The sequence below is a fragment of the Protopterus annectens genome, chromosome 5.part1 (genome assembly GCF_019279795.1).
Source record: "Protopterus annectens isolate FY-2018-M chromosome 5.part1, PAN1.0, whole genome shotgun sequence".
NCBI classification, from domain to species: Eukaryota; Metazoa; Chordata; order Ceratodontiformes; family Protopteridae; genus Protopterus; species Protopterus annectens.
Window position 1 is genome coordinate 317,240,720 of NC_056736.1, and position 24,285 is coordinate 317,265,004.

Consider the following 24,285-nt stretch of genomic DNA (forward strand, 5'->3'; position numbering starts at 1 on the left):
TCATTTCATGTCCTATATCTGATCATAATTCAATTGTTTTGAATTCATGATAAAAATACTCATAATGTTCAGATCAAAAGGATACCAGCATACTTAACTCAACTAAAAGACTATAAAGAATATATACTTTCAGAAGTACAACATTTTCTAGACATAAATAATACTCCTGAAGTCTCCATTGTCTATGTTTGGGATGCCTTAAAATCATATCTATATGGACAAAGTATCAGATGGTATAATAATAAAAGGAAATCTTGGGATAAGGAATTGTTAGATATTCAAAGTAAATTAGACTCTTATAAACATAATAATAAAGAAAATATTATGGACAAGAAAGTTATTGAAGAAATAAACTAATTAAATGAGAAATACAAAGAAATTTTAACTCATAAAGTTAAAATAACTTTAGAGAAATACAAGTTTTTGTCTTATTCAATAAGCCACAAATACTTACATAGACTTAAAAATAAAACAAAAAGGTTGAATAAACAAAACCATATCAAAGAAATCTTTTCTCTAAGGAAAAAGAAGAATGTTTCTAGTATACCAGAAATACTAGATGAATTTAGAAATCACTTTCACAAAATTAACCATAATGACATTAACATGGAACCTAAAGATAAAATAAAGGAGTTTATAACCACAAACATGAATAAAAAGCTTAATAAACAACAGATTAAACTAGTGGACAAAAGTATTTCATATACAGAGGTTATTACACAAATAAATAAGCTTAAATCAAACAAAGCACCGGGTAATGATGGTATTATACCAGAGATATATAAAATCCTTTCTAAAAGTACATATTCATTAATACATAAGGTTTTATTTTGGCCCAAACTGAGTTAATAACCCCCCCCCCATCTTGGCAATATACATTTATTTCGCCAATTTTAAAACCTAATAAAGATCCAACTAGATGTACTTCATATCGGCCCATCTCATTACTTAATGTTGATTATAAAATGTTTATGAGTATTTTTGCTGATAGATTGAAGACAATCATCCCGGCATTATAGATATAGATCAGACAGGCTTCATTGTAAATAGAAATACTTTTGATAATATAAGAAGAACTTTAACATTAATTGATTTTGCAAATAGGAAAAGAAAGATTTAACACTTATTAGTCTTGATATAAGTTCAGCATTTGATTCAGTAAATTGGGACTATCTGTTTACCTTACTGAAGTGCACAAACTTCTCAGATGCATTTGTAAATCTAATTGAGCATTTATACAAAGGAACATTGGCTTATATTAAGGTAGGAACATATGTTTCACAAAAATACCCATTTTAAAGGTACAAAACAAGGATGTCCACTTTCTCCACTATTATTCACTTTAGTAATGGAGCCTTGGGCTAATTTGATCAGAAACAGTACTGACATAGAGGGTTTTGAAATAGATGAAAATACAACATCCAAAATTCAACTTTTTGCAGATGAGTTCTAATTACATCAGCAGGATCTAATTCTTCTATGCAGTCTCTATTTGATAAAATGATGAATTTTAAAAGTATTTCTGGTTTAATATTCAATGAAGAAAAAACTAAAATACTACCTAGATATCTGTGAAAAAATATTCTCATTAGTGATTTTACTAAATATGTACCCAATTCAGGTCAGATAACTTATTTAGGTATAATACTATCTAAAGATATTAAATCTATTATATATAATAATTATAATACCTGTTTTCTTAATATACAAAACCTTTTTAATACCTGGAATAATATGATTTTACTATGGAGGAGAGACTTACAATTATTAAAATGATAATATTCCCCAAGATTTTATACTTAATACAATCAATAATACTTCCACCTACAAAAATAATTATCAAGAAACTGAATACACTAATGTTAAATTTCCTATGGGCACCTAATAGACCTAGGATTGCATTAAAGAAACATACTAATAGCTGGTCTCAAGGGGTATTTCTTTTCCAGACTTTAATTTATATACTATCTCTTCTATTGTAAAAGTTATTACTTTATTAATAGATCAGTCATATGTTGCAAAATGGAAAGATTATTGGGAGCTAATTAGTATGCACTTCATGAAAATCTCCTTAACACATAAAAATATGATTGTAAATAACTCCATGTTATGGTTACTAAAGGAATTTTGTACTTCACCTATTACACCTAAACATATGGTTTGTTACCCATTAAATATTATTATTAGCTATCGTAACTTTATATTCATGCACCCTAAGTATAGGGAATGGAATTTTATTATATTCCTATAATGTATACTCAGGGTATGCTTTTGTCATCTACTTCTGAAGGAACTCATTTAGCTATAGATAATGATCTAAAGTACTGGTATCAGTTGATATCTGATAATAAAGTTAAAAATCTAGATTTCTTAAAACAAGAATTTGATCTAAGAGAAACTTGCTGGTTAGAGGTTCAGACCTTTAGACAACATCTCATTAATAAAATAGATCTAATGTCTATAACAGTTAAAGAATCTATTCCAACACTGATTGATTACTTGATATTAAATTTACAACATAAAGTTTCTGATAAAGGTAAACTTTCATACATACATAAAATTATCAGACAAGAAACTTTTTACAGTGTAGATTCATACTGGAATTATTTCACTTCTATTAATGGGGACCCACCAAATCAACAAGATAAACAATATATATTGGAATCTGCCTATAGAACTACGTCTTCCATTGTCTGGAGATTTTATACATGAAAATTTTTACATAGATCTTTTTATACACCTTTGATGATGAATAAAATAAATAATAAAGATAATCTATGTAAGAGATGTAATGTAGAAATTAATGCTGACTGGGCTCATATGTTTTATGACTGTATAAAATTGAAAGAATACTGGAAGTCAATTAATGAATTTTGCAGGCTCTTTTTACAGATAATTTCATTATTTCTAAATCTCTTATATTATTCAACACACCTGTACCTCAAAGTGTTAAAAAGGTTAAGCTTCCCCTGTTATGGTCTATTCTAGCAGTGGCTAGGAAAATAATAACCAGAAATTGGATTTCAGATACACCTCCTTCGTTCAATGAATTTAAAAATGTTATGAATATAGTGTGCCATATGGAAATAAACACAATTAGGTCAAGAACAACTAGAAAAACATCTTATTGTATTGTATGGGATAATTTACAAAATTTGTTAAAAAATCCTAATTTCAATAGCATGGTATTTTAGTTTAATTAATTGATCTGATTGTAGTGGATGTCTTTGTAAATACTTTAGTTGTTTTGTTGAATGTTATAATCATATCTATTTTTAATTACTTGTATAAAATTGTTATGATATTTCTCTTGTATGTTAAAACAATAAACCTGTTTTGAAAAAAAAAAGTAACGGTTCAGTGTTCCTGACAGTAGAGCCTACTATCACTACCACATAAGTGATTTAACACCTTTTATTGGACCAAAATAGGTTCTTCAAGGAGATCTCCATACACCTGTGGAAGGAAGAACAATGGGGATTAAGCTAATTCAGTTCTTCAGTCTGATAGTCAGTGGTTTTATGAGACATTAGAGTACTTAAGATCTTTTCCTTTTGAGGATCTAACAGTTGATAAACATAATGTGTACTGAAGAGCAACTGATGTTTTTTTTTTCTCGTAATGCATGATTTTATGATGTATTTACCCAGAATCCAAATTGCTGACTCTCTCTGAATATTAAAAGTAACTGCTAAGATTGCTGGGGTCTGTGTTACACCTTCAATCAGATGTCTTTTCCATCCACCTCAACAATTGAATACATCAGATCATAATGAATCCAAGATCGGCACTTTAGACTTTCAGCACCAAAGCCCTCCGGTCCCCTCCCCTTCCCGAAATGCACTGCCCACTTAGCTCTCTATCTCAGATATTGTTTGCTGCTTTGAGAGATAGATGTGATCACTGGGCTCAGGTCTGCATGCTAATTTCTTGATAAAGATAAATGTTTGTTTTGGCTTCATTTGTCAATGTCTTTGATTTCTGTTACATGTGCAGTATCTTTTCCAGCTTGTGTGCTGCTGTGTTGAGGTTTCACCCCTTTATTCCTCTACCTTCTCTGGGTGTTTGGGTGTTGTAGTTGGTGGATTCCTGACATTTTCCTTCATCTTCCCTCCTGTCCTCTTTACGAGTGTGTGTGTATGTGTGTGTGTGTGTGTGTGTGTGTATATATATATATATATACACACACACACACACACACACACACACACACACACACACACACGAGAAAGATGTTGTTGTTGTTTAGTAGGTTCTTCCAGTGTTAGTAATGTTTCCACAGTTGTTGTTTTTTCTATTCCACTGGTCCTTACTGAGTAAAATATCTGACAAGGCATTAGGGTTGAAGAAGTGTTGGCCTACAAGTACAAGATACCATCCCAAGACGCATATGTCATGTTTGGTTATTGATTGGCAGTGGCTAACTTGTAGGAGAAGACCTGTGAGTTGTGTTCTTCCTTCAGGCTGTGGGCCATTTCTGACCAGCAATCTAAATTAATCCTGAATGTTTTTCTCCCTTCCATCATGGGAGAACCAGTGATTTCGTTATGTGGCATTCCCTAAACAAAGAAAACATGCAGACAAATTGTCTGACAAGCATAGGAGGGAGAAGCCTAAGGAAAAGGACAGAGGCAAGGATAAAGATCATTACAGATACAAAGAATTACTCAAAAGGTCTTTGGATCCTACAGGATCTCCTGGCCCAGCTCAGACGATTTTGAGACCTTTGGAGAAGACTACATGTAGTTTGACTTCAAGCTTAGATCGGGCTCAGATCTAGTCCCCAACCATCCCCTGTTATTTAGAATCATTGTTTTTTTCAGAGCCATCCCCTCCAAGTATCTGATCCCCGACCCACCCATTCAAGAGACATCATCATCATTCCTCTAGACCTTCTGCAGTGGTATCCTCTTTGATTGGCATGGTCTTTAGAAGCTGATGTGGATAGAATGATGGCAAACTTCCAGAAGATTCAGAATCAACTAGAGTTCTTTCCTACTTCTGTTGTACCAAGACCTGTTCCTGCCACTCCCATTTTGGTATCTCCTCCTCCTTCAATCTCACCTTCATATCAAGTCGTGTTGGATCCTGGAGTCGCCTATATGGTACTCCCAACAGAACCAATAGTCTGGATGTCTTCAACTCTGAGAGGGTCTTTATCTCATTTGACTCTGTCATCAGATCTCAACAGGTCTATGAGCTGAGAAGTTGGTGCTGAGGTCTTGGGGTCAAGGTTGACTCATTCCTGCCCCTCAGGACCTCATTCCTCAACATTTCTGCTTTGCTGTTGGCCTCAAAAACGATCCAGGCCATCTTGCAGGATGGTCTGTTGTCAGGGTCTTTTGATTCAAGTAGATCTTCATCAGGACCAAGTTTGACATTTGAAGCATTTGAGAAGATTCTCTCCCATTCAAGAGGGGAATCCCACTTACACTGGGATATGCCTAGAATCCTTGCTGTTTCAGGAACTTCAGTTCCTGTTCGTGCTCTGTCTGAAGGGCAGCCATCTATAGTTGGGCTAGAGCAAGCCCAAGTTTTGAGCTTCCCACTGTTTCTGGTTCCTCCTTAGACACCCTGCCTATGGAGGAACACAAGAAATATAAATACAAAAGGACACCTCACAGAAGTTCCTCATAGAAGACACTGACCTTGAGAGAAAAAGGTCCCCAAGAACTCTCTTGGAAGATGTCTCCTTTGAAGATCTCATTGAATTGCTGAGGTAAAAGGGGTGTATGGTCAGTGTTTCTTGAGACATTTGGTTTTGCCACATCTGCTGACAGTTTAGTCAACCATATATCACATTGGGTTTGGAAGGACCTGGATATGGGGGGACTGATATACTACAAACCTGACAAAATTTTACTCTCTCCCAAAGACAGGGCCCCCTGTAGATGCTATGATAGTGACATTGGCCAACAAGAAGATACTGTATGAGAAAAGTTCCTTTGTCCACCCCCCAAACAGAGAGTTGCATGCTTTGGACAGTTTCAGGAAGCAAGTGTGTACTTCAGTGACCTTTGCTGTGCAAGCACTGAACTACATGGTTCACCTAACTCATTTGCAGAGGGGTTTGAACTAAAAGATCTCCAAGCCCCATTCTGGTCCAAAAATTCATGGATTCACAGTTCTTTTTTGCAGACTCCATTTCCAATGTATCCATGCACATATTGTTCAATGCTACAGATGGCACATCAGGAGCAGCAGGTAATGGCATTGCCTTACAGTGGCATGCTTGGATGCATCTGTATGACATTAGGGAGAACTTTGATGGGTCCACACATTTTGGACCAAATGTTAAGGGCAGAACAAGTAGGTAAAATCTATTTGCCATTGGAATCTGTTTTTTCCATCCCACAAAAGTCCTTTTCCTTTAACCAGAAGGGGTAAATTTGATTATGATTGCATTAATCCCAGAGCTTTGCCCCAGACACTCCTGGGGGCAGAGCCATCCCCTTTGGCACTGGGGAGAATGCCAGTGGCCATCGCCCTCAAGGTTGAGGTGATTCACAACATCAAGGGTTTTGAGGTCCATTTACTAACAAACACTTTCAGTGCTCCTGAATGTTTGCCCAACTGTTCTACTCGGGAGGCAGTCGGGGATCACTTGTCTCTGCATCCTCATGCCTTGCCAGCCATCACTCAAGTTTCCTGGGTGATGAGAATCATAATCAAAGGCTAATTTATTACCATTCTCTCTTCTTCAAAGCTAAACCTAAAGACCCTTCTAAATGTTCCACCCCCACAACAAAGGGTAGTGGCACAAGAAATTTCAAAGCTGCTAAATGAACAAGTGATCACAGTGGTCCCATCTGAGTCCAGACCAGAAAGGATGCAGAAGCTACTTAATTTTCTTTTTAGTTCTGAAGAAGAATAGGGACCTCGGTGAACAGACACCATTATGGATGATTACTGTGCAGTCCATATTGGCCCTTCAGAGGAGGGCCGACTGGATGTGCTCAGTTGATTTCCAAGACACTTACTGTCACATCAGGATAGCCAGGCAGTCAAGGAGGTATCTTCACTTCCATTTGGCAGCCAGTCATTTTCTTTTCATAGTACTGCCATTTAACTTCACTACACACTCCTGGGCATGGCAGTGGAAGTTGCACAACTCAAACTGCAGGGGTTCTGGATGTTCCCTTAGTTAAATAACTGGCTCATAACAGCTACTATGAAAGGCTCCTTATTGTAATTGTCCTACCAGTCAATTGGGAAAAATTAACACTGAAGCCAGTCAGATAATAGAATTCATAGGTTGCCACCCGAACGCTACCTCTCAGATAGTCTGTTTGCAGGAAGTTTGGCTATAATCATTTCATCTGCAAGCTTCTCAACAGTTACCAAATCAGCATCCCCCCCAAACTCACTTGATCCATTGTGGGTTGGGATCTCTGGTCACCTCAATCTCCATCATGCCTCACCCAAGCTTTTTTAATGAGTCCTTTAGGTGTATCATTTCTATCCAGTGATCCACCCTCTGTCAACGGATGAATTACCCTGGCAAAATCACCACAATTTACACACGTCATATTTATTGGTAGTTAACATCCCCTCTGGTTCCCTTAGGCTATTTGATTCCCCATGTCTTTCCCTCACCAAGGCCCACTATGGCTTGACAGGTGTTTCAGAGGGAGAACAGTCCTGGAGATGTGGGTAGGCCCTCCTTGCATTGCAGTCCTTAAAGGATAGCCTTCCCATGGGCGTGATCACCGTATGGACAAACAGTATGTCTCTTGTGTGGTACGTGAACAAGCAAGGTAGAATCTGTTCATATCCAGTATGCCAGGAAGCTGTGAGGGTTTCCAGGAGAAAATGTCTTCACAGCACTTTCTTCTCACAACACACATCCTGGAGAGATCCAGCATTTTAGAATGCAGTTTGAACAGATCTATCCTTCTCCCTCACCATTTGTTTTTCAGTCCATCAGTGGCATTCATGATTTTCAGCCACTTGGACCAGCCCTTGCTGCAGTCTGTTTACAACCCCATCCAACATGAAATGCAGCATTTTTTTTTGCCTTGATCCCTCAAGAGGGACAACAGTCCCTGAGGAACACTCAGTCCATACTTGCCCCCAGGTCTCCTTTATGGTTATCCTCCAACTCCATTCAAAATAAAATATCTTCAGAAAGTGGCCTGGTGTAAGGTGAGAGTAATTCTCATTGCTGCCTTTTGGATCCATCAGATTTGGTTCCCTTTCTCTGGCCTTGTCTAGTTTATATGGAGAAGGTCCTGAATTCCCTTCTGGATCTCATCTCTCACCCATTTTGAGGGTCCTACCTGCCCACCAATCTGACTGCTTGGTTTCTCCACTTCCAATGATGGCAAGAAAATCCAAGCTTTCTGCAGATCAAACTGTATATTCTTCTTCTCAGAAGCCCTCCACCAGAAAGATGTATAGAAGTAAGTATAAAAAATTTACTATTTTGTCATGTTACAAGTGTCTGGATCCTTTTTGGCCCAACTTCTGTTTATCTTGGAGTTTTAGGTGCATCTCTTTCAGTCAGGGGCCTGTTATTCTGTGATGCAAGTTCAGTTTGCTGCTATTTCCAATTTCTATTTAGGTGAACAAACCCCCCACCCCATTGCTTCCCTTAGACTTTCAAGTGCCTTTTTAAGAGGTACCTTTTTGTTTTGTCCACCACTGAGAGATCCAGTTCCTTCCAGGGCCATTACTGTTTTATTTCATGGCCTTACTGTTAATCCCTTTGAACCTACAAGTACTGCTGACCTGAAATTTCTGTCTTGGAAAAATACTTTTTTTTTTTTTTTTTTTTTTTTTTTTTATAGCTGTTCTGTCAGCTAGGAGGATTTCAGAGTTGCAAGCCTTATCTTGTAACACTCTGTATTTAGTATAAGGACAGAGTATCACTCGGGACTAATCCAGATTTTCTTCCCAAGGTAGCCTCAGCATGTTTCTTAAATCAGACTATCCATTTACTGGTTGTCTTTCCCAGTTTTCCAGCAAAAGTAAATGTTAGTTGCATTCTCTAGACATTCGCTACCAGCTGAGCTTCTACTTTTGCCATATGAAAGACTTTCAAAAGTATGGCCAACTCTGCTTCCTTCTGTAAGTCCAACTTGGGTTCCAGTGTATCTAATTTTAAGTTGTTCAAATGGCTGTCCAAATCCATAGCTTTTGTTCATAAGTCTAGATAAATATCCTTACCCTACAAACCAAAAGTGCAATCTTCAAGCGCGTTTGTTGCATATATGCCTTTTTTCAGTAGTGACTCTATAGATGATATTTGTGTGGCCACCACATGTCTACAGTTCATATTTTTTCCATTAAAACTTGAACTATAATCTAGATTAATGGTTCATAGGTTGATACTAGGCTATCTGCCCTAGGGCATTTATAAGCCTAGCTAGAGTGTGTTTGGCTTTCACCACCCTTTTTAGATTAGTAGACTGTGCCTTTGAATAGTAGGTCACAGAAGATAACCCTTTTAAGGTTGGTTTACTGTGCTTCTGTCTAGCAGGGACACAGAAGAGATCCCAGGGGTAAACTTACGATCTCCCATCCATTCATCAAGATTTCTCTTGAAGAGGGTCAGTGAGGGGTTCTGCGTAACTTGGACTGGGATTTTGTTCCAGAGTGAGGGGAGCCTCTGGGATATGAATCTGTCCCTCCAGCATGCCCTGTTTATTTCTGTGCTGAGGTTTAAGTCCCTGGAGCGTGTAGCTCTAAGGGATTTGGATTTCCTGAGGTGGAGCATGTCCATTAATTCCGGGTTGGACATTGCTTTATACATCAGGCACAGATCGCCTCTGAGTAGGCGGTAAGCAACTGAGTAGAGCTGGAGTTTCTTTAGCCGAACTGCATAGGGCATCTGTTTGAGTCCCTTGATCCTCGTGGTGAGGTACTTTTGGGGTCTTTCCAGTTGCTGCAGGTGTCGGGTAAGGTACATCCCAAATGGGGCATTGTATTCAAATATGGGCCTGATGAGTGATGAGTAGAGGGGCACAATGACCTCTCTTGATCTAGATGTGAAACCTTTCATGATAAGGTGGGCTATATAGAAGGTCTTTCTAATCACTTTGGCAACGTGGTTGTCAAAGGAGAGATTACTATCTACTTGGGTCCCCAAATCCCTAATTACTTTTTCTGTACTTAATGGATTACCAGCTATGTGGTAATTTGTGGGCACTTTGTTTTTCCCAAAGGGGATGACTATGCATTTTGTGGCATTTAGCTTTAGGCCATGGCTCTGGCACCAGTTATCCATCAGAGTCAATTATGGCACCCAGTTTGCAGTCATCTGCGAACTTGGTCAGCCATAGTCCTCCCGTGTTAGCCTGTACCTCAGAGAAATATATACCAAACAAGACAGGTCCCAGGACTGAGCCTTGTGGGATGCCACTTGTAACTGATTTAGAGTCTGACATGGCACCTGCAATTCTGACCATGTGGATTCTATCCTTGAGCCAGTTTGCAACCCATCTTGTGACATAAGGGTTGATATTTAAGTTGGTGAGCTAGGTGGTAATTTGTGGGCACTTTGTTTTTCCCAAAGGGGATGACTATGCATTTTGTGGCATTTAGCTTTAGGCCATGGCTCTGGCACCAGTTTTCCATCTCTGTGAGACCCTTTTGGAGGATGCTTGTGTCAGCCGGAGAGTCGATTATGGCACCCAGTTTGCAGTCATCTGCGAACTTGGTCAGCTATAGTCCTCCCATGTTAGCCTGTACCTCTGAGAAATATATACCAAACAAGACAGGTCCCAGGACTGAGCCTTGTGGGACGCCACTTGTAAATGGTTTAGAGTCTGACATGGCACCTGCAATTCTGACCATGTGGATTCTATCCTTGAGCCAGTTTGCAACCCATCTTGTGACATAAGGGTTGATATTTAAGTTGGTGAGCTTATTTATGATGCCTGAGTGGGGTATTGTGTCGAAGGCTTTTGGAAGGTCCAGGTAGGCTTTGTGGACTACCTTCCCTTCATCTATGGCCTTGGTAACTGTTTCAAAGAAGTCGACCAAGTTCAAGAGGCAAGATCTGCCCTTAACAAAGCCGAATTGGGTAGGATCCAATGTTTGGAGGTTCCCAATGTCTTTGTTTATGAGTTCCATGATGATACACTCCATAGCTTTGCAGACCAGGCTAGTCAGGCTTATAGGGCGATAGTTTCCGGGGTCCGTTTTGGCACCACCTTTGTGGAGCGGGACCACTGTTGCTGTACACCATTCCTTAGGTACATATCCTGTAGTAAGGCTGAGATTGAACAGTGTCTTTATGTGAGGGTTAAGTTCTTCTTGGAGCTCATGTAAGATGCAGCCCGGGACACCGTCCGGTCCCATTGATGCTGTGTTTTTTGCTTTGGAGAGGGCAGCTCTCACCTGTTCATCTGTGATGTCAGGGAGGCTACACTCTGTTGGGATAGACATTTGCTCTTTTGGGGGGGATGGGAAGAGAAATTTGCACTGAACCTGTCTGCCAGGATGTTGGCAATGTCTGTGGGTTCAGTGTATTTTTTGTAATTTTGCACTAATTCAGAGCATATCTGGGAGTTGCCACCCAGGTGCCTGACATAACTAAAGAAGGCCTTGTGATTATCTTTAGTGTCTTGTGCAATTTTTCTTTCGAAGCTGGCCTTAGATGATTTTATGAGGGATCTTAGTTTCTTGCTAGTACTGATCAGGGATGCCTTCCCTTTTTGGGATTTTGCTCTATCATGTAGTAGCTTCCTCCTTCTGTTGTATAGCTTATTTATGGCTGGGGTCCACCAGACAGGTCTCCTGCCTTTGGAGGAGTGAGTCTTGTTTTTATATGGGATATCACAATCCATGCATTCCTGTAGGTGTCCATAGAATGCTTTTGTAAAGGATTTTGCGGTTTGAGCCATATTTTCCACTGGCCTGGAGGCTTTGAATGAATCCACCTTGGTTTTGAGTAGTGTGAAGTTTGCTTTTGAGAAGTTGTTCACCGTAGTTTCCTTGGCTGGGGGTGGGGACGGGATATGGATGTCCAGTGAGATTAATTTATGGTCTGACCTTACCAATGAGGGGTATACCTCTGGTGTGGAACATAGAGTCACCATGTTGGTGATGACCAGGTCCAATATGTTTTCCCCTCTTGTGGGGGTGGTGATCAGTTGTTTCCTAGCATTTGAGTTTATAAATTCTAGGAACAGTTGGGCGAGGGTGTTGGGGCTTGAGTAATTTTCCCAGTCAATGTTTGGGTAGTTGAAGTCACCCATATAATGGTGTTTGGAGAGACCTTCATATTCTCCAGTGTTCTCAGGAAAGCCGAGTGGGGTTCCTGAGTTTGGGAGGGTGGTCTGTAGCAGGCTACAAACTGAAAGGCAGTTTTGCCCACTGTTAGTTGCACATGGATGGTCTCCGATGCTTCGTGCAGTGCCACTAACCTGGAGGTATGGGTATCTTTGATGAAAATGGATACTCCCCCTCCTTTTGTGGTTTGGTTCGAGTTTTGGGGCCGAAAAGCATGGTATGAGGTATAACCTGGTAGTGCTGGGGTGCTCTCGGGAGCCTTGAACCAGGTTTCTGTTACTGCACAGATATCGATATTCTCCATACTGAGGAGAGCCTCGAGTGCTTGCATCTTGAGATTTAGACTTCTGGCATTGGGCAGCATTACCCTTAGTTTTTTTTCATTTTGTTGTCTATGGAGGTGGGTTTGTCTTTTGAGCCTTGCCTAAAAAAGGCACTATGGGGATGGCAAGAGCCTTAGCCAGTATTCGAAAGCCCAGGAGTGACAGGTGCAAGCCATCCCCAGTGAAGCAACATGGCTTGTCGAGCATGTCATCCCAGGCTGACAGACACTGGAGCCCCTTTAAATGACACCAATACTTTAGCCAGTTGTTAAAATTGATCATTTTGTCTTCTTATGGTTCCATCGTTCTGTGAAAGATCCTTCCATAGTGGTTCTCTGGCATTATGTAGCTGTTCCAGTTGTTGAGGAGGATAGAAAAGACAACATTGGATATGAAAACTGTGTACTTGCCATAGCTCTAGATCCATGTTATCTTCTGTCTGTCTGTCTCAAGATTCTCTCTCTGTTCACCTACCAAATTGTCATCGCTCTATGGCTCCTGTTAGACCACACTAATCTTACATGACATATTGGCTGCTAACACTCCTTCGATTTGTATCCTGCTCTATTAACATTATGTGATAAATAAGGACAAGTACCTTGGGACCCATCTTACTTCCTGGATTTCCCTCTAGATCTCATCTCTCTTCCATTTGTCACACCTAATTCTGACATCAAATCCTCAGTCTGACCACTTGGTGTCTCCACTTGCAATGACTGCCAGAAATTCCAGGCTTCCTGCTGATATTGTTCACATTCTAACATCTTCCCAGAAGCCCTCCACCAGAAAGATTTATAGAGGTAAGTAAAAAAAGTTGACTGTTTGGGTGGGCTTCAATGGTCTAGATAATTTTCCGTCCTCACTTCTTTGTTGTGTGGGGCATACTTTATCTGAAGGACTGCTGGGGTGGTGGTGCATTATGGGAAGAGAAGGATCCTGAGCCTTGGAGCTGAAATTCTAGTCCAGAGTGGCAAAATCAGATCCATTTGAATTCATTATATCCAATTTTTGAGAACGATGGAAGAAGACAACACAGATCTAGCATTGTGGTAAGTACATAACTTTTATTTTTATTCATGACAAGAGAGGAGTGATTTTCACATAAGGCACCATTTTAGTTAGAACAGTAGTAATCATAACCTTAACAGTCAGTAAGGACTTAGAGGAGTGTAACAAAATGTTGTCCAGTGCTGAATCTTAGACAGACGTAACACTTTTTCTTCTCTCGCTCTCTCTTTATTGCTTTCCCTCTTTCTTAGTCCAAGGCCCCAATACTTTCTGATAAATGCATACCACCTATGTGGCAATTTGTGGGCACTTTGTTTTGCCAAAGGGATGACTATACACTTTTTGGCGTTTAGCTTGAGGCCATGGCTCTGGCACCAGTTGTCTGTTTCTATGAGGCCCTTTTGGAGGATGCTTGTGTCAGCTGGAGAGTCTATTATGGCCCAGTTTGCAGTCATCTGCGAACTTGGTCAGCCACAGTCCTTCCATGTTGGCCTGTACCTCCGAAATATATACCGAACAAGAGAGGTCCCAGGACTGAGCCTTGTGGGGCGCCACTGTAACTGGTTTGGAGTCTGACATGGCTCCAGCTATTCTAACCATGTGGGTTCTGTCCTTGAGCCAGTTTACAACCCATCTAGTGACATAGGGGTTTATATTTAAGCTGGTGAGCTTATCTATAATGCCCGAGTGGGGTATTGTATCAAAGGCTTTTGCGAGGTCCAGGTAGGCTGTGTGGACCACCTTCCCCTGTCTATGGCCTAGGTGACTGTTTCAAAGAAATCGACCAGGTGCAAGAGGCAGGATCTGCCCTTAACAAAGCCGAACTGGGTAGGATCCAGTGTCTGCAGGTCCCCAATATCTTTATTTATAAGGTCCATGATGATCCTTTCCATAGCTTTGCAGACCAAGCTAGTGAGACTTATGGGGCAATAGTTTTCGGGATCCGTTGAGGCACCACCTTTGTGGAGCTGGGACCACTGTTGCTGTACGCCACTCTTTGGGTACATATCCTGTAGTAAGGCTGAGATTGAACAGTAGTTTTAGGTTTTGGTTTAGCTCTTCTTGGAGTTCATGTAGGACACCGTCTGGTCCCATTGATGCTGTGTTTCTTGCTTTGGAGAGGGCAGCTCTTAACTGAGCATCTGAGATGTCAGGGGCAGCACTCTGCTGGGATAGATATTAGCCCTTTTGGTGGGGAGAAGTTTGCACTGAACCTGTCAGCTAGGATGTTGGCAATGTCTGTGGGTTTGGTGTATTTTTGTCATTTTGGACTAATTCTGAGCATATCTGGGAATTCCCACCCAGGTTCCTAACATAACTAAAGAAAGCCTTGTGATTATCCTTAGTGTCCTGTGCAATTTTTTCTCTCGAAGCTGGCCTTAGACGATTTTATGAGTGCCCGTAGTTTTTTGCTAATACTGATCAGAGATGCCTTCCCTTTTTGGGATTTTGCTCTATCATGTAGTAGTATCCTCCTTCTATTGTATAGTTTGTTTATGGCTGGGGTCCACCAGACAGGACATCTGCCTTTGGAGGATTGGGTCTTGGTTTTATTTGGGATTGCATGATCCATGCATTCCTGAAAATATTCATAGAATGCGTTTATAAAGGATTTTGCGGTCTGGGCCGTATTATCCACAGGTCCGGGGGCTTTGAAGGATTCCACCTTGGTTTTGAGGAGTGTGAAATTTGCTTTAGAGAAGTTTTTCACTGTGGTTTTCTGGGCATGGGGTGGGGTCGGGATGTGAATATCCAGTGAGATTAGTTTATGGTCTGATCTTACCAGTGAGGGATACACTTCTGGTCTGGAGCATAGAGTCCCCTCTTGTGGGAGTGGTAACAAGTTGTTCCATAGCATTTGAGTTTATAAATTCTAGGAACCTTTGGGCTAGGGTGTTGGAGCTAGAGTAATGCTCCCAGTCTATGGTTGGGTAGTTGAAGTCACCCAATATAATGGTGTTTGGAGAGACCTTCATATTTTCCAGTGTTCTCAGGAAGGCCGAGTGGGGTTCCTGGGTTTGGGAGGGTGGTCTGTAGCAGGCTATAAACTGGAAGGCAGTTTTACCCACTGTTAGTTGCACATGGATAGTCTCTGATGCTTCGTGCTGTGCCACCAACCTGGAGGTGTGGGTATCTTTGACGAATATTGATACTCCCCTCCTTTTGTGGTTTGGTCCAAGTTTTGGGGCCGAAAAGCATGGTATGAGGTATAACCTGGTAGTGCTGGGGTGCTCTCGAGAGCCTTGAACCAGGTTTCTGTTACTGCACAGATATCTATGTTCTCCATGCTAAGGAGAGTTTCGAGTGCGTGCATCTTGAGGTTTAGACTTCTGGCATTGAGTAGCATTACTGTTAGTTTCTTATCCCTTGTGATACCTATGTAGGTGGGTTTGTCTTTTGAGCCTTGCCTAAAAAAGGCACTATGGGGGTAGCAAGAGCCTTTGCCAATATCCGAAAGCCCAGGGGTGACAGGTGCAAGCCGTCCCTAGCGAAGCATCGTGGCTTGTCGAGCATGTCATCCCAGGCTGACAGGCATTGGATCCCCTTTGAATGACACCAATACTTAAGCCAATTGTTGAAATTGATAATCTTGTCTTCATACTGTGGCATCATTCTTGGTTGAGGGTAAGATGCTACTCAAGGTCAGGGTCATACTGGCCTGGGCTACATGCTCAGAGAGCTCCTCTATGTCTCTTTTCATGTAGTCCAGGGAGGTACGTCTCAGGTCATTCACACCAGCATGGACAATGACTGAGTCATATTTGTACTTGCCTTGGAGTGACCTGAGTGCTTGTGTTATGTGGCGAATCCTAGCGCCCGACAGGCAGCTCACTGTGACCTTCTCCTTGTTCAGCCTGGTGAGTGGGACGTCAGTGTGCCTGATGATAGTCACCTATTACAAGTGTATCAGGTGTGTTGTTTAGCCTTAAGGGCTGTGACTGTTTGGCACACTGGCTTTGTGAGCTATGTGTTGCACGTGTTTTGTTTTGGGGTAGCGGTTGCTTGGGTGTCTGCTTTGGAGGTCTCTGCTGCTTAGGCAGATTTTTATTTAGAGCCTCCAAGTATGTTTTTGTGTGTTTATGTGTTTGGTTTGCTGTCATGGTAGGTCTATGTGAGACTGGAATTGTAGTGAGTGTGGTTTCCTTCTCCTCCTGACTGGTTACGCCAGTACTGAGTTGAGAGAGCTTAGCCTCCAGTTTGGCTATATGGTTGCATCTCTCGCATGTGTTGGAATTTGTTGGGAGGAGGAGAGGGTTGTCTGTGTACATGAGGCAGTTGTAACATTGCCTCAAGATTCCCAGATTCACCAGCTGGACTGGAGAGGAGATTGACAACTGACCTTTGGACATGCTAGAATAGTATTGGGAATTTATTTATAATTGAAAAAAATGGCCAATGGGGAGCAAGGTACTCCAGGGGGAGTTTGTGATATATTGGCTGCTAACACTCCTTCGATTTGTATCCTGCTCTATTAACATTATGTGATAAATAAGGACAAGTACCTTGGGACCCATCTTACTTCCTGGATTTCCCTCTAGATCTCTTCTCTCATCCATTTGTCACACCTCATTCTGACATCAAATCCTCAGTCTGACCACTTGGTGTCTCCACTTGCAATGACTGCCAGAAATTCCAGGCTTCCTGCTGATATTGTTCACATTCTAACATCTTCCCAGAAGCCCTCCACCAGAAAGATTTATAGAGGTAAGTAAAAAAAGTTGACTGTTTGGGTGGGCTTCAATGGTCTAGATAATTTTTCGTCCTCACTTCTTTGTTGTGTGGGGCATACTTTATCTGAAGGACTGCTAGGGTGGTGGTGCATTATGGGAAGAGAAGGATCCTGAGCCTTGGAGCTGAAATTCTAGTCCAGAGTGGCAAAATCAGATCCATTTGAATTCATTATATCCAATTTTTGAGAACGATGGAAGAAGACAATACAAATCTAGCATTATGGTAAGTACATAACTTTTATTTTTATTCATGACAAGAGAGGAGTGCTTTTCACATAAGGCACCATTTTAGTTAGAACAGTAGTAATCATAACCTTAACAGTCAGTAAGGACTTAGAGGAGTATAACAAAATGTTGTCCAGTACTGCTGTTCTTCAGAGCTATCTGTCAGAACCTTTGACAGACGTAACACTTTTTCTTCTCTCGCTCTCTCTTTATTGCTTTCCCTCTTTCTTTCAGTTAGCTAAATGACAGCCTGTGTAATGTATTAACTGAACTCAACATCCATACATTCTAACCCTATATCTTTTTCTCTTACTAGTTCCTGCCACTGTGAATTGGATATTTTTGCTAATTTGTATTTTGTGTTGACCAAAACATCTTTATCCATATAGTAGTTTGTGTAGGGCATTTTGATTGATTGTCATGGTTCCGTATGAGTTGCATTTCAGAATACTGCACTGAAGTCATTGTCATCAATGCTAAATCTAAACAACTTTAATATTTTATATGGAAGGTCTGAACTCCCAATCACCATGCAGAGAACCACACCTGCTACACTTTGTTTATTTTAATCAAGTTTTTGGCTGTATGTCTGTATGTTATTGCTGAAAGGGAATTCCCTAGTGCAGTGACTGCTACCACCAAACAGTTTTAGTAGAAAAAAACGGTATACTTGCATACATAATGTAAATATGTAAAACATTGTTTAATGTTCTTTAACCTTACATGCATAGCAGTCCATTAAAATGTATGTATTGAAAATGAATGTACAAAGCCAGGTGGCCTTCCTGGTAACTACAGACAAACAGCATCTGCAAAGCCATTCTTTCATGTAAGTGAATAAATACGTATTAAATATAAACTGATGACTTTGTGCCATTATCTGCCTGAGTTGATGGTATGTTCAGATGGATGTAAATATCTCCATGCACTTACAATAAAGATTAGGGGAATTTATTTTTTGCCTAGTCAGTATGAATACCACTTCAGGTTTCCATTGAAAAGAGGCCACAGGCCTAGGTGGGCTAACTAGGTCAGTAGATTACAGAGCTTGTAAGAAGCATTACAACGTCACAAGTTTGCCTTGTAAACAGTCTGTTTTGACTGTTCTTGTTTTCTAGGAGGTTTTATTCAGTATTAACAACCCAGTGTTTCTGTACTTGAATCATTCAGATATAATTTTGAGGGCTGTTTGATAAACGGTTATAAATTTTCTCTGCTGAAAGTGCAAAAGTTCTATAGCTGTAAAAAATAAAGTGAGAAGAACTTGTATTACAGCGAGTGATCAAATTCACTGTAATGCATTGAAAACATTTTTGCAGGGGGCTTCACCGCCTTCCCCTCCCTCGTATTATAAGCTCTACCCTCCATTCCTCTGCTACCAGTTCATACTAACTCTGAGAGCGCCATGCCTCAGAGTTAGGGGGGTACTCAGAGGCACTCTAATCTCTGACTTATTATATAGTCTCCTTTCAAACTTTTATTCTTGTAGTGCTGAAAATAACTACTGTGTTCCTCATAATTTCAACAAAATACAGCTGTTAATTTTTTTTCGGTATTGCTGTTACACAAGCACTGTGCAAAAACATGTTATTTGTCCTAATCTTTTGTAGCAGTTTTATAGTGATGTAGTCTGCAGAGAATCACTCTCTAATCAAATTAATTTTCTGAGCCATTAAAGTTTTATTTTTACATTGAGACAGGGATATCACCTTGCTTGGTGTTGAACATAGACTTACCAGAAAGAAATCTGTTTAACACTTCAACAAAATGCTTCCTTTGTAGATGACCTCTGTAGAAAGGGTGCAAGAATATACAGAACATGAAAGTGAAGATGAGTGGAATTCAGCATCACCACCACCAAAGAGCTGGCCAACTGAAGGCAATATATTCTTTGACAATGTCAATTTTGCATATAGTAGTGATGGACCCTTTGTGCTAAAACATTTCACTGCATTCATTAGGTCGAAGGAGAAGGTAAGCAAAGCATTATTTTTTGTCTCTAGTATGTTGTTATTGGAGATATTTGAGGGTGTTCGACCTCAGTACCAAATTTAGATGCAGTTTATTGTAGTGTCTTTGAACATCAGATATGTTGAGTATGAAAGGATTCTGTGGGTGTTAAATGTATTTTATAGCTTTAATGGCATCAGCAGTAATGCCACATTGCTTCATTTCGCCTGAGTAGACTTCAGGCATTAATTACTGGCTTCAGGAATTACCCCAGAAATGCTCAGCAGAGTCCATCAGTGTTATTTTTTGTTGTCTGCTTGTGAACTTATTGCTTCTACTGTAATAGAAAGCCATCATCCCATCCCACAGGCTTCTGACATATTACTAAAATGGATGTATTGCTAGTGCCCTCCATTAGTCATAATTACTGCTGAGTATGAGTGTGGTTAAACTCTTGATATCATGTCAGTCACATACACACTGTATTTAACACATACCTGAATGAATATGCATTCTACCGATCACCCGATCTGTTAACTGAAGATATGCACATTATTTTTGTTGGCTAATTTACTTGTCTTTTCTTAGTAGACATGTAATGCTCCTCTATTCTCTTTTTTTAGCTCATGTCCAGCTAGTCTCTCAGCCTACCCATGAACTACGAATAGGTTATTGCACTGTAACATTCCTGACATTGACAAACCAGGCCTTTTAAATTAGTGCCTGGTATATGGATGTACGCAATGAGTGAACACTTGGAACATATAGAGGTTATATCCATTGTGGGTAGAGTGGATATGTGAAGTGCTTAATTTTAATGCCATTAACTGTAGCTTTCTTCCTCTGCAAAACCAACATTTCCTTCAGTGCCTCTTTATGCACTGCATAGTTCATAGGTGTGTACTTGGCTAATGGCCCTGGAGCCTTTACAAGCCTAGCCCGTAGAAGTGCTATGGCATTGTGCTGCCAGATGTTAGTTCCCAGTGCCTCTATCAAGAAGAGCCACTGGAGTAATCCCTGGGGTGAACTTTCTATTTCCCATCCACTCATCAAGATTTCTCTTGAAGAGGGCCAGTGAGGTGTTCTGCTTGACATGTATGGGAAGTCTATTCCAGAAAATGGGCAGTCTCTGGGTTATGAACCTCTCCCTCCAGCATATTCTGTTGATTGTGGTAATGAGGTTGAGGTCTCTGGAGCATGTGGTGCAGAGGGATTGTGATTTCTTTAGGTTTAGCATTTCTAACACAGCTGGGTCAGACATGGCTTTATAAGTCAAGCAGAGATTGCCTCTTAGTAGATGATATGAGACAGAGAATAGCTGGAGTTTCTTGAGTCTATTCATGCTGGATGTGTGTTTAAGGCCTAGGATCCTCTTTGTGAGGTACTTTTTTGGCCTCTTCAGCTGTTGCAGGTGTCTAGTGAGGTACATGCCAAATGGGACAGTATACTCTATGATTGGTGATGACCTCTTTCTTACTAGATGCAAAACTCTTGCTAATGAGGTGTCACATGGAAGGGCTTTCTGACCACAGAGGCAATGTGGTGGTCAGAGAGGTTGCTGTCAACCTGTGTCCCCAGATCTCTTATAACACCTTCAGTGTTCAGTGGGCTCCCATTGATGTGGTAATTAGTGGGAACTGAGTTTTTCCCAAAGGGGATAATGACACATTTTTGGCACTAAGCTTAAGGCCATGGTTTCAACACCAGTCATTAGTCTCAGTGAGGCCTTTCCGTAGAATGTCTGCATCACTTGGGGAGTTAATAATGGCTCCCAGCTTGCAGTCATCTGCGGACTTGGTCAGTCAGAGTCCCTCGTATTGGCCTGGACTTCTGAGAAGTAGATGCCAAACAGGAGGGGACCCAGGACCAATCCCTGTGAAACTCCACTCGTGACTGGTCGGCAGCCTGACTTGGAGTCCACTACTTTCACACTGTGGGTTCCATCTGTGAGCCAATTTGCAACCCACCTAACAATATAGGGGTTGATGCCTAGTTTGGTGAGTTTATCAATAATTCCTGAGTGAGGAATGGTATCAGAGGCCTTGGCCAGATCGATGTAGGTTGTATGAACTGCCTTACCCTCATCCACTGATGACTCACTCAAAGAAGTCAACTAGATTGAGCAGGCATGATCTACCTTTTACAAAACCAAATTGCGTGGGGTCTAAAGTTTGGAGATTCCCTATATCCTTGTTAATTAGGTCCATGATGATGCACTCCATAGCCTTACATATCAGACTCATCAGGCTAATGGGGCAATAATTTCCAGGGTCTATAGTCGCTCCTCCTTTATGGTGAGGGATGACTGTAAAAGTGTGCCATTTGGTAGGGACAATGCCTGAGGTGAGGTTGTGAAGTGAACAGGGCACACAGATGTGGTGCTAGTCCACTTTGTAATTCATGTAGAACACAGCCAGGGATGTTGTCGGGTCCCATAGAAGCTGTATTCCTGGGCTTGGATAATGCAGCTTTAACCTGTGCTGCAGTAATGCTGGGTGCCTGGCATTCTTTTGGTATTGAGATTGGCCCTTTAGGGAGGGAGAGAGGGGTAAAGTTGGCACTGAATCTGTCTGCCAGTATGTTGGCAATATCTGTTGGCTCAATATAGGAGGTACCATTGTGCAGTAACACAAAGCAAATCTGGGTATTGCCGTGGAGATTCTTGATATAACTATAGAAGGCTTTGTGGTTGTTTTTAGTGTATGCCACAATTCTGCCTTCAGAGTTGACTTTGGAGGTTTTGATGAGGGATCTCAATTATTTATTGAGGCTAATAAGGGAATTTTTCCAGTCTTGGGACTTCACCTTTTTCTACAACAGTTTCTTCCTTCTGTTGTAGAGTTTATTAATGGCAGAGGACCACAATATTGGCTTCCTTTTTTGGAGAAGAGTGTATTGGTTCTATTGGGTATGGCTAGTTCCATGCATTTATGTATGTGTTCGTACAGTGCACTAGTGTATGATTCAGCAGTCATGCATCTATTTTCCATTGGCATGGGTGCCGTGAAATTAGCCACCTTTGTTTTTAGGATCCAAAGTCAGCTTTGGAGAAGTTTTTCATAGTGGATACCTTTGCGGGGGGTGTGGATGAGATGTGGATTTCCATGGTGATTAGTTTGTGGTCGGATCTAGCCAGGGAGGAACTGACCACTGGTGTAGAGCAATGGTTACCAATGTTAATAATACCCAGGTCAAGGATGTTGCTTCCTCTGGTGGGAGTAAGAATGAGCTGGTCCAGGGCATTGGAATTGATGAATTCCAGGAAGCGTTGGACCAGTGCATTGGTGCATGAGTAGTTTTTCCAGTTGATGGAGGGGTAGTTGAAGTCACCTAGTATGAGAATGTTGTGTTGGATCTTAATAGTTTCCAGGGTGCTTAGGAATGTGGAGTGAGAGTCTTGGGACATGTTTGGGGACTTATAGCAGGCTACAACCTGAATCACTGTCTTACCCAGTGTTAGTTTTACCTGGAGTATCTCAGATGCGTTATTCTGGGCTACTAGTCTGGAGGTGTGCATATCCTTTATGAATATGGAGACACCACTGCCTTTGGAGCTTTGGTCCATGTTCTGGGGCCGAAAGGTGTGGAATGAGTTATAGCCTGGTAGCTCAGGGGTGCTTTCTGCTGCTTTAAACCAGGTCTTTCTTACAGCACAAATGTCGATGTTCTCCATTTTGAGGAGTGCTTCGAGTGAGTGCATCTTGTGGTTTAGACTTCTAGCGTTGAGCAGCATGACCCTCAGATTGCATTTATTTATAGCTGTTACGGTGGTAATTTGGTCTTTGGAACACCACCTTAAAAAGGCACTATAGGCATTGGAAGTGCCTTGGCCAGGACCCAGAAACCCAGGGGTGACAGATGCAGACCATCTCTGGCAAAGCATAGAGGTCTGTCAATCATGTTACCCAAGCAGACAGATACTGGATCCCCTTAGAATGACTAAGTGAATTGATTTGTGTTGATACAGTAGAGTGGCATTACAGATTGCAATGTGTATTCAATAATATTGCAATGGTTTCAACTTCACTATTTCATTTAATACCTAACTTCTTTCTACCTACATACTTTGTTGGCATTTGCTAATTTCTTTAAGTGAGCCTTAACTAATTTGGAGCAGTAAATTATATTTTAATAGTGCAAATTGTACATGTATTGTAATACCAGCTTACAGTTGAACACTGGAGGTCTCTAACTATTGAATTAATATAAAATAAAGCAAGTAACACAATTCCTGGTGTAAGAATGTCTTACTGCAGTCAGAGAGCATCACAGGCTCTGACTACACTGAGTAGTTAGCAAAATTGTAAAACAACTAAGTCAAAGATTTGTGATTATAACACTGAGTATGAGATAGCTGGAATTCCGAACTTTGTCATTAATTGTTTAGCCTAATACAACAACATGCTAGTGATTAGAATAAGATAAACATGATTAACAAGCTGCATAATCAATGTCAATTCAGCTGAATGATAACAGGCTGCAAAGATGCTACAAATGCCATTTGAAATAGGCACTTCTGTGTGGTTGAGTGAGACGTCTCAACAGCATTTACAAATAATGGATGAGATTTGTATTTAGCATCAGAAGCATAAATGGACTATACTGGACTACATATGTTTTCATTTGTTTTGGTCCACCTTGTGATATCATTCAACCATTTCGGCCCTAGTGACTCATATCCACGTTGGGTCTTCCATCCCCATCTCCTGTCCCCCTTCCGGACTTAACTCCAGTTTTTGCTGGAGCCAGTCATAGATCCTAAGTGTGCTCTGGGGATTTGGCTGTCTCTGCATCCATCCTAGTTTGTTATA

The 24,285-nt window shown here is 40.8% G+C and overlaps 1 protein-coding gene across 3 annotated transcripts in view; it reads left to right on the plus strand.

The window, feature by feature from the left end:
- ABCC4 (ATP binding cassette subfamily C member 4) overlaps positions 1-24,285 on the plus strand; it is a 2,616,332-nt gene that overhangs the window by 2,251,203 nt on the left and 340,844 nt on the right. For all 3 annotated transcript variants that reach the window (XM_044072995.1, XM_044072997.1, XM_044072996.1), the window contains one exon: positions 19,307-19,498. In XM_044072995.1, the coding sequence (XP_043928930.1) occupies positions 19,307-19,498 (192 nt within the window). The remainder of the gene's footprint in view (positions 1-19,306; positions 19,499-24,285) is intronic.